Raw genomic sequence first — 11,869 nt, 5'->3', positions numbered from 1 at the left:
GAATCCCCCCCTCTTCACAGTCAGTGTGTGTTCTTACCAGCAAGGCACAGAGAGTGTGGGAAATGGATAAACTTGAGCACAGATGGATCGTCCACATCCACATCATAAACCGATCCAGCAGGTCTCCAGGAGTCTTTGAGGAACTCAGAGAATTGGAACCAGGACAGGACCGAGTAGCGGACCAGAGCCTGCTCCGACACTTCAAACACCAGACCTGTAGCCGAACACTCATAGGTCCCCTCGCCTTCCAGCTGTACCCTAACACACACACACACACACACACACACACACACACACACACACACACACACACACACACACACACACACACACACAGTTTGTGGTTGGGACCATATTATTCTGAAACCCCATGGGAATGATGCGAGGACTGAATGTCACTCACTGGAAGCTCCACTTAGAAATCTTCATTGGGGTAACCTTCTCATTCTCAGGAGTCTGTAAAAAAGCACAAGCAAACAACAATAGAGAGCAATACTTCTAAATGTCTTAACTTTAAGGTCATTTATGTAATATAAAGGTATTCATTTTGTTGAAATTTACCTGGTGAGCTGCTTTACATTTTTCACAACGTGTCTTGAAGTGCATCTCCTCTGTCAGGATAAATAATAACTATTAGTAACAAAACCGACAGCATGTCCAGTGTAAGAGTATTTTGGACATTAAGCCCTCCAATAACAGTTGGCCTCATGATACACTGGAAGCCAGCATTCCTGGTTCAGTGAACCAGGATATATTTTTTTACACCCAGTGAGATACTTCTGTTGTCGGATCACCTCGTCATTTAAACTCAAAGCTCAATAGAAGAGTGACACTGCTCACCTTCATCCTCTTCATCATCTTCGTCGTCTGGCAAAAAGACAAACAGAAAGAACGGTGAGGAGGTATGGAGAAACCCTGAGGTATGTAGTGTGAGAGAAATACCAGAAGGACCACGACTCTTACCAGAATCAGAACCGTCCTCAGGGATGTGATTTTTCCGGATTTTCCGACCTGAGAACATGACCAGTGTGAATCATAGAGAACCGTAAAAACAAATAAATAATAATCTAAAAAACATCACAATGTAATAGAATGCAATTTCCAAAACGCAACAGCTGCGATTAAAAAAGGGGCATATTATGAAAAAAGCACTTTTCCTGGGATTTGGGGTGTAGTTGTGGGTAGATGGTGCTCCCACACACCTACAAACTTTGAAATAAGTCTGTACTAGATTTTTTGAGTGAGACACACATTTCTGGAAGCAGCCCGCCTCCAGCTACCAAACGAGCGAGTCAGTTTCCGCACCCCCTCCTACGTAGGAAGGGAGAACATTTGAATATTACCTCCCACTTCCCCACTCCCCTCCAGTCAGAGCATCGCCAAGATTTTGTGGACCAGTGGACGATCAGCTCCGGCGGGGGGAACTCGGCGCTAGCCCTGCAACTAAGCTCCGGGAGTGCAATCCCTTTCTCTGGCGCCGAGCTCAACCCGCCGGAGCTGCCGCCGAAAGGAAGTCGGGAGGAGGAGACGTGGAGGAGAAAGGGATTGCACTCCCGGAGCTGAGCTGCCGGACTGCCGCCGAGCTACCCCAGCCGGAGCTGCTAGTCCGCCGGAGCTGCCACCTAGCCTCGGCGCCAGTTAAGCTCCCGGAATACACCGCCAGAGCTGCCTGACTGCGGCCGGACGGCTTCAACGGTGGCTGGCAGCTCCGGCGCGGGGAGCTCGGAGGCAGTCCGGCAGCTCAGCTCCCGGAGTTCAATCCTTTTCTCCTCCATGTCGAGGTTCATGGACTTCAGAGAGTCAATGCCAAAGTTCCTTCCCCCCAATTCTTATCAACCATGGCCGAGATATCCCCCACTACGAGCCTTTACTTGTGGAAGTACCAGAGACGTCAGACAGTCTTTATTATTAATAATGTCATCCGAGGCGCACATAGATTTTGGCCGTGAGATTAGATCGATTATATAACTACCTTTATATAATATTATTATTATTTTATATTATATTGTATAGATATAGAGCTCCAGGAGGCAGCAAACGGCAACAATCCCTTCTCCTCCATGCTGTGGTTCAGTCTGACAGCTCATTGGTCAATGGGCAGCAGCTCATTTGCATCAATGCTACAGACACCAGAAACAGCGCATTCTGAAGGGACTGAAACAAAGGGGAACAGCGGTAGACGATATTTTTTTTCCTAAAAGCTATTTCCAGCAAACAGCTTCAAAAACATGTTTTCTGGAACTCAAATACTATGTTGACTTGTTGGGAAAACACCATAATATGTCTCCTTTAAACAAATTCTAAAATTATATCCTGTATTTTTCCAATGCTGCTGGGCTGTTGCAACAAACAAATTTCTCCTATGGAGGATTAATGAAGTTTCATCTAATCTAAATGTTACATATTAGGTCTTTAATATCTGAGGGGTCGACGTGTTTCATGGATATTTTAACAGATGAATGTTGGACTGCATCAGAGACCAAGAGGGTTTTTGGTTGAACAGCAAGTTAAGACTGCTTCATTGTGCTACTTTTACATCAGTCTTTTGTATTATAATATGATATTATGTACCCTGTGTTTCTTTAGTCAGCTAGAACCACAGACGCACACGCATACACACACACACGCACACACATCCCATTACTTATTGGCAATAACTATCTCTGACCAAGTGTTCTACAGTCTGGGGAGGATCAAATGAAACCTCTAAGTGAATGGCCTCTTGCCTGGTCTCTAACCGGACCGCTGGGGGAAAAATCGAATAAGTAAAGAACTGAGTGGGTGACCACTTAAAATGGCAATAAGTGGTCAATAAGGCCTTTAGCAATAGCTGAATCACAAAGCAATTACAATGTGGTCAAAAGAAGTTGAAGCATTCAATGAATCTGTTTCATATCATTGTCACCAGATAAGAGATAACGTGTGACCGATTTGCTTTAGTTAACTATAGAAGCTATGGAAATGGAATGCGTGGACTCTGGTGGGTTCAAGAAAATGTCGACCTCCAAAAAAAGTTTGTATGAAGGTGCGAACACACCAAGCGCGTACCTCGCGTACCATGTACGCGCGTAACGCAGCTAAAATGTTGCTTGACCATTTTGTGTCAAAAATGGTCAGATACGCGCGTACGCATACGCGCGTAGATGAGACCGCCCAAAACTTCCCCCCCTCAGCCTGTGGCTGCGCTGGATTTAGGAGTCCGAGGAAGGAAACCCAAACGCCGCCGTGTTTGGGTGGATGATAGAGCTTGGATCGGGTTAGATTAAATAATCTCGGATATAAATAACAATAATCGGGTTAAATAACTTCACATGGTGTGTCTGGTGTGTTTCCAGCATTCGTAGTGTTGATCAGCAGAGAAATAGTCCGCCAAGACGTTGAGGTTGCTTAGCAATCAGAGACTCTGTCCATGCAAGTGAACGGAGCGTTCACTCTTCGTCATAACTATCAAACCCAACATCCTTCACATTCACCGAGCGAACATTATGAAAGTAAAATGCACATTTCTCGCTAGAAATGTTTCCATAAACGCATTTAATGGCGTAACTATGTTACTATTTCCACCCAGAATAAAGAAAGTTGCCGGCCGTGGCTGCCATGGACAGGGCTGCTCTGGAGTCCGAGGTAGGAAACCCAAACGCCGCCGTGTTTGGGTGATAGAGTTTAGATCGGGTTAGATTAAATAATCTCGGATATAAATAACAATAATCGGGTTAAATAACTTCACATGGTGTGTCTGGTGTGTTTCCAGCATTCGTAGTGTTGATCAGCAGATATATAGTCCGCCAAGACGTTGAGGTTGCTTAGTAACCAGAGACTCTGTCCATGCAAGTGAACGGAGCGTTCCCTCTTCGTCATAACTATCAAACCAAACATCCTTCACATTCACCGAGCGAACATTATGAAAGTAAAATGCACATTTCTCGCTAAAAATGTTTCCATAAAAGCATTTAATTGCGTAACTATGTTACTATTTCCACACAGAATAAAGAAAGATGTCGGCCGTATGCTTCTGTCCAAGCTCACTACTCTCTGCCAGTGACGTCGGGTCAAGCTCAACGCTGATTGGCTATTGCGGCGCGTATGAGCGTAAAAAGTTCAATTTTTTGAACTCCTCGTGTACGCGCGTATATGTACGCGCGTATATGTACGCGCGTATATGTACGCGCGTATATATACGCACCTCATACGCCCCTAACGCGAGTAAAATGTTGCTTATACGCATGTAACGCGTGTACGCGTCTCATACGCGCGTAAACCAATGGTTCCCTATGGAAAAAATGGCGATTTTATACGCGAGGTACGCGAGATACGCGTCTGGTGTGGCCGCACCTTTAGAAAATATACATCAGTCATGCGAAGTACGTTCGAAACAAGCAATAGGTTTAGAATTTGTATCCCAGAATCCCTGACAGATGTTCAAGAAAGCCACACATCTTTGACCTAGTTTAAAAACGAAGTAAGTATTTATAAAATGAGGTCTCTATGTTATTATATGATCTATATTATATATCTGGTGTGTGTGAAATGTATTTTGACTGGGAAGAACTATGATATAGAGGGTTATCCAGGTATACTTATTACTCCTCAAACTAGGAGACTTCAACTCACCCAGCATGCCGTCGCTTTTAGGCATTCTGCGGTGAGGATCATCGTACGCCGCACCAGAAAGGCGCCCCTGTCTGGTACTGAATGACTGCTTCTTTAAAAAGACAGATTTAATACGATTCCATACACGTCCTGAAAGACAAATTAAGAGAATTTGCAAATGGCATTAATACATTTTCTTTACTCTGCAAAATACTGTCATTTACAGAACTGACTTCCTCAGTTTACTTCTGCTAAACTGAATTGTTTCAGCGTTTGGTCAAAGTGGCCCAAATAACCAAGCTGAATTTCCAAAAAGTGTGTCATGAACTGTATTTGACTTCATATTGTTAGGTGTCTGATCTCTCCTTGTCCACAAGATGTCCTTAGACTGTTCCCCTCACTTCACATCTCCAGCCTGCGGTCACCTCATACCCCTCAGCTGTGTGTTTATCTTCCAACCTGCAACTCATTCCCTGGTTAGTCTCTCCCCATTTATACAAGTTCACCTCCTTTGTTTCCTTGGTAAACAGGTCCTTAAAGACCGATTTAAAATGGGGAGCTTTAAGTTATAAATGTTCTGGGACGGTCCACTTCTCTGAGGGAATCTGTTCCACAGCCAGGGAGCAGCACAACTGAAGGCCCTGCCTCCCAATTTTCTTCTGGTTCTCCAATGCCTCCAGCTCCATCAGGGAGATGGAGCTGGAGGAGCAGAGATAGCAAGAGGCTGTTCAACGCACCCCTACCAATTCTACAAACTGCTGCAAGTTGTTTTCTTTTTAAAAGAAAGAAATCTCTTTCATGAATTAAACTAGAAAAAAAAAAAATCTGCTATAAAGTATGCGGTTTTGAGATGCCCCTTCGTTTTCGCCTCACACTGCAACGGCACAACTTTAATAGCATTAGCCATCACAATCCTTGCTGAATCTGCCCCACGCTTTCTTTTCAGGGCTGCTGTTTGAGAAACGAGTTGGGACTTAAAGTTGACGTTTCGCAACACCGGCTGGTAAAAGGCACGACACCCCGTACATTATACAAATCAAGCAGCTTATTTAAGCGTTGTTAAATTCCAACCATGGATACAATCTGCGCTGGTTAGCCTAGAACTTGTCTTTGTTCTGCTTGGTGATGTTATCGTTACCTGTTCGAGGAACCGGAGTGATGTTGACATCACTGCCATTGCCGGTCGCGTTAAGATTAACTTCAGTCCTTTCGGGGTCCGGTGTTTTCTCCTGAGAAGGTCCCACTTCAGGAGAGTCTGAGTTTAATGTAGTGATTATTGAAGTAAAGTCATTACTAAATCAATAACCAGCAATTATTGTATCTTTAGTTCATTGATACAGTAATTCATATTGTTAAATAAAGGGTACATAATATAAAAATTGTATCATTTTATTTGTTTATTTATGAGAAATAATCATTTGTTTACGGTGACTAATACAGTAATCTTTTGAAAAGCGTTAAAAGTGTCACATGGAATTGTAGTACAAAGCAGGAGGCCTCGGTTACACTCGATCACACTTTTGTGATCGGATGCACCAGATCGGAACCCAGGTCTAACTTCCATACTTGGTTCTTTAATACAAACTCTGTGCCCTTTATTTATTACTCCATTCGGTTTTTACATCTGCTTTGAGTTAGCAATCCTTGATCATCTTACTTTTGAATCACTGCATGACAACTCAAAGATCACCTCATTCATGCATTTGACTTAAGTTCAAAATAAGCCATTGTCGCGGTTAGCGGGTGGCAGGCAGGTAGGACCCAATCACAGACAGTTCAGGTAAAAGGATAATTTATTAACTCAAAAGGCAAGGAACACCGAGAACACGGGTGACGCGGGTAACACAGGAAACAAAGGTAATACACAGGACACAACTCACCACAAACTAAAATGATCCGACAAGGAAGCAAGGAAAGACAAGAGCTTAAAGGCACCCAGTGCAACTTTCGAGGCTTAAAAATAAACATTCAATTTCTAGTCTTTTTTACACGTACTAAGTTTCAATAACTCCATACCATTACATACCGACATTCAAGCAGCAAAGATGAGACGTCGTTGTGTGGTGAGAACTGATAGAAAATCGATAACAACAACAATGCCGCCATTTTCTTTATTTTTTGTAACCTACAATAAATAAAGCAGGCTTCCAGTCAATGGAAAAATGGCTTCTCCCCACCGTCGATTGTTGTTGTTTACGATTTTCTATCAGTTCTCACCACACAACGACGTCTCATCTTTGCTCCTTGAATGTCGATATGTAATGGTATGGAGTTATTGAAACTTACTACGTGTAAAAAAGACTAGAAATTGAATGTTTATTTTTCATTGAATGTTTACATAAAGTTGCACTGGGTGCCTTTAATAACCAAACACACACAGGGCACGCAACGAGTAACAGCTGAAACACATTAGGGGAGGGAGCAGTTATCACACAGGAGGGAAACCTGACATGGGGAGAAACAAGACCGATACCAAAGTAAAAACAGGTAACACACCAAAGCAAGACAAGGAAACCGACAGATCATGACAGCCATAGGTTTAACATTCCATTCCAACATTCTCTTCTGCACCACCTTGATTCTTAAGCGGAAAGCTTAAAAAAAAAAGAAGCTTTTTTTTCTTAAAGCTTTTCAAAGAAATAATGCATTAGGTTTTTACCTACCTGCTTTGAGTAGCCAATCCTTGATCATCTTACTTTTTTAGCCACTGCATGACCACTCGAGAAACCCTTCAGTCATGCATATGACTTTTGTTCAAAATGAGCCATAGGTTTAAAATGTATATCCCAGAACACCCAAAAGGCCAAATAAAACCTGTTTTAGAATGTTAAAAAGATGAACTAGGTATTCATCTGGTGAGCGACCATGGTATATAGAGTTATACAGGTAGACTTATAACTCCTACAACTAGGAGACTTCAACTCACCATGCAAGCTACGACTTTGTGGAAATGACGACCCGAAGAAAGAGCTGGACGGCCCCGACTTGGACGAGCTCCCCTCTTCGCTACTGCAGACCATCAGACCAGCAGGTGTAATATTTTCATGCTCTGAAAGACAAATCAATAGAATTGGCGGCAACGCTTTACATTAAGGTCCTTGTAATAAGCCTTTGTTAATAGGTAATAAGACACTTATTATATGCTTATTAACCTTAATTGGTGTTAATAAGACTATCTATAAGTGTTAATAATAACATTGGACATAATAAGCATGGTTCCCGCTAATGTTTTTGGCGGCCTGTTTTAATTTTAGTTTTAGTCTAGTCTTTACATCGAGCTGTCATTTTAGTTTTTATTAGTTTTAGTCACATTCATACTCTTTTCAGTCTAGTCAAGTTTCAGTCGACTAAAAGTCTGAGCATTTTAGTCTTATTTTAGTCAGAATTATCCATGACTATTTTAGTCTAGTTTTAGTTAAAGCAAATTGTATTAGTCACTTTTTTTAATGCAATTATATTTAACTCTATAGTCTATATAATATAAGTAGGCTACCTAGTAGTATTGACGAAACCAACATTTTATTTTTGACCCAAACCCATTTCAGAATTCAAACAAGGTAATCTTATAATTATATTATTGTTACCTTATCGACTCAAGAATACATCCATTCCAGACGCGGAAGACACTCTGATATGAATTTACAACGTATTTATTTTACCAACCAATCATGTTCCGTCCACATTAGAACGGCGAATACCGACACTGAAAACGATACTTTTCAAAAAAGGTTGCTGAGGTGGATAAATGAAAGTGAAATAGAAATGATGATTTCTCTGTGCAATGTACTATGTATCTTCAGTTACAAGTAGACTTTGTGTCCAACTTTTTATTTTAGCTTGCGATAAGTTATAGTTTGAAGGTGTTACAGCTATTATTACAGTCATTATTATCATGTAATATTAGTGAAATTTTGCTGAATCCATGATAACCCCTAGATTTCTGGCTTTTATTGAGGTTTTCAGGGACAGAGATTGAAGGTGTTGGGTTACTTAGCCTTTCCATTTTAGAACCAAATACAATTATGTTTTGTCCTCATTTAGGCCCCGTCCACACGAAGCCGAAACGGGCGAAACCGTTACGGTTTCGATCTATCCGGTTTCGAAGTATCTCCGTAAAGACGAAGCCAAGCGAAACCGGATAGATCTGTAGAAACGCTGTAGTAAACATTCCAGGCCCATAAGGGGCGCTGCTTCTGGTACACAAATCCAGAAGAAGAAGAGGCGAGCATGCGCATAAAGGCTGCCCCCCGAACCACTAACAACACAAACAAACAGCTCTTCTACGATGGCGAACTAGATTCTCAATAAATAATGGTTTAGCAACCCAACAAGGGACATGATATGCTGCAGAACGATTACAAGCCATCATCTTTTTTGTTGTGACTTCTGAGACTCCGCGGGCTTAAGAGCCATTGGCTAGGAGGTCGAGGGGTGGGGCGATGACGTCATGGTTTGCGGTTTCAGTCGGTTTCAGGCGTCCACACGAAACCAAAACGAAACCGGTTAGATTTGAAACCACCTCCGAGGGTGGTTTCAGAAGTTTGCGGTTTCGGTCAGCGGATTCGCTGGCTTCGTGTGGACGGAAGGCCGAACCGTACAAGACCGTACTGAGGGGAAACGAGTTAAGACCTACCATTTTCACCCTGAGTGGGAGGAAGATAATATTGATTATTGTTGAGAAGACGCCGTGTGCAGACAGAATGAAACCCCCACTGAAGTCCGTAGGTCCACGATACAAACCACCCCCCCCCCCCCCCCCCCGCTTGAAGGTAGGTTTGACTGGTAGATCTCGGGAGGTTGGCTACTTGAAAAGTAGATCTTGGGTCGAAAAAGGTTGGGCACCCCTGGTCTACAGTGTCGAATGCAGCACTGAGGTCTAGTAGCATTAGTATTGAGGTTTTGCCAGAGTCTGTGTTAAGACGGATGTAATTTACAACTTTAATAAGGGCGGTCTCAGTCTTGTGCAGGGGTCGAAATCCTGATTGGAAGGTGTCATAGCAACCAGTTTATGCCAGGAAGTGATAAGGCGCCGTCCACACAAAGCTGAAACGGGCGAAACCGTTCCGGTTTCGATGTATCTGGTTTCGGAGTATCTCCGTAAAGACGGAGTCAAGCGAAACCGGGTAGATCTGTAGAAACACTACACACATGGTACACATGCCAGGCCCATAAGGGGCGCTGCTTCTGCAACAGAAATCCAGAAGAAATTTAAATAAGAAGAAGAGGCGAGCATGCGCACAAAGGCTGCCCCCCGAACCACTAACAGTCAGTCAACAGTCACAACAATTTTTTGTTGTGAGTTCTGTGACTCCGCGGGCTTAACAGTCATTGGCTAGAGGGTCGAGGGGTGGGGCGATGACGTCATGGTTTACGGTTTCAGTTGGTTTTAGGCGTCCACACGAATCCTAAATGAAACCGGGTAGATTTGAACCACCTCCGAGGGTGGTTTCAGAAGTATACGGTTTCGGTCAGCGGATTCACCGGCTTCGTGTGGACGGAAGGCTGAACCGTACAAGACCTTTGCGGTTTCGCCATGAAATCGGCTTCGTGTGGACGGGGCCTAAGTTGCTGGAGGACTTTCTCAATGATTTTACTTATGAAGGGTAGATTTAATATTGGTCTGTAGTTGTTAATAATAGAGGCATCTAGGCTCCGCTTTTTTAAAAGGGGTTTAATAACTGCAGTTTTCAAAGCTTTTGGGAAATTGCCTGACTGGAGAGAGTTGTTAACTATCTGCAGTAGGTCTACTGCTAGGCAGTCGAAAACATTCTTAAAGAGGTTGGTAGGTAAACTATCAAGGCAACAGGTGGATGGCTTTAGTTTTGTAACAGTTTCCACAAGAGTTTGAGAGTCTATAACATTAAAGCATGCCATCCTTGCCACATTACTTTTGCCTGAACAGGGTGGTAGTCCAACATTTTTGTTTGAAGTGGAGATATTGATGGCGTGTCTGATGCCTTCAATTTCATCAGTATAAAAAGCTGCAAACTCATTGCATTTTTGCGTGGAATGGAGATCAGGTGGAATTTGTGTAGGGGGGTTGGTCAGTCTGTCAACAGTTGCAAATAGGGTTTTTGCATTATTAGTGTTGGTTTTAATAATATTGGAGAAAAATGTTTCTCTAGCACTTTTTAAGTCTAAATTGTTGGCACGGAGGCTCTCTTTATAGATATCATGGTGAATATGAAATTTTGTTTAACCTTCCTGCATTCTTTTTTCTGTGCTGATACAGAAGCAGCTTTTCTCCAGGGTGCCTTTTGCTTTCCAGATATCGTTTTAACCTTATAAGGTGCAATGACATCTATGACTTTCAAAATGTTCAAATTAATGTTTTCTACAAGATCATCAGCAGAACATGGGTTGAGAGGTGGTAGCAAGGAGATGGCCTATTTAAAAAGTACATTAGAATCTTCATTGATACACCGTTTTTTGACAGTATTTGATTTTGTCTGTATGTCGGGAATAAAAGATATGTTAAAGAAAACACAAAAGTGGTCAGACAAGGAAGGATCAGTCACAGAGAGATCAGAAACATTGAGGCCCTTTGTGATAACCAGGTCTAGAGTGTGCCCCTTACAATGAGTAGCCTCTTTCACACGTTGAGACAGTTCAAATGTGTCCAAAACTTGTCATTCAAATCATCAGTATGAAAATTGAAGTCACCAGTTATAACTGGACAGTCAAATTCTGTGGAGATGCTAGACAATAATTCTGTGAAGTCATCGAAAAAGTATGTGCGTGGCCTGTAAATAATTAATAGGAGAACTCTGGGGGAGCAATTCAATACAGCACTAAGGTATTTGAATGATCGAAAATCACAGAATAGAGACCAAACATTAGGTAGAGCCATCCTGATGGTGTTGTTGATAGGCTTTAAGGTTGTTTTTGGTTTGGAGGCAATAGATATGAGACTTGTGACTTGTGAGGTTAGCAGTGTGTCTAAGTTTCCCTTTGTTTACTCTCTTAGTGGTTACAGCATGAATGCAAAAGTTGCCATGTTTTGACGTAGGCAACCATGGGTTCAGCAGATTATGTGAAACTTCCTTTATACTGTGTCTATGGCTGAACCCTTTTTTGACTCAGTAATACTCAGGACTACTATCAGTACAGGGGGTAACACCCAGAAATAACACCCACATTTTAAGTACAGGTAGGTAGGTGTGTACTGCTATGCATTTATATGTATTTGTACATAGACCATACAGCAAAGGTACTTAATATTATAGTCATACACAAACTGTAGTAGGCTGGGCTACTACAGTGGGTCAGATAGCAATGG

The 11,869-nt window shown here is 42.4% G+C and overlaps 1 protein-coding gene across 4 annotated transcripts in view; it reads right to left on the bottom strand.

Moving 5' to 3' along the window:
* LOC132475110 (uncharacterized) overlaps positions 1-11,869 on the bottom strand; it is a 73,732-nt gene that overhangs the window by 26,262 nt on the left and 35,601 nt on the right. For 2 of the 4 annotated variants that reach the window (XM_060076086.1, XM_060076085.1), the window contains exons 8-10: positions 562-611; positions 404-456; positions 38-258 (exon numbers count right to left, since the gene is read on the bottom strand). The exons of 1 other annotated variant lie outside the window; for it this stretch is intronic. In XM_060076086.1, the coding sequence (XP_059932069.1) occupies positions 38-258; positions 404-456; positions 562-611 (324 nt within the window). Of the gene's footprint in view, positions 1-37; positions 259-403; positions 457-561; positions 612-840; positions 868-4,611; positions 4,741-5,728; positions 5,846-11,869 lie in introns of all 4 variants that reach the window. One more of the 4 variants, XM_060076087.1, reaches the window with a different exon arrangement.

This window comes from Gadus macrocephalus, chromosome 16 (assembly GCF_031168955.1).
Source record: "Gadus macrocephalus chromosome 16, ASM3116895v1".
NCBI classification, from domain to species: domain Eukaryota; kingdom Metazoa; phylum Chordata; class Actinopteri; order Gadiformes; family Gadidae; genus Gadus; species Gadus macrocephalus.
The sequence above is the reverse complement of the archived record's forward strand: the minus strand, read 5'-3'. Positions and strand labels throughout refer to the sequence as shown.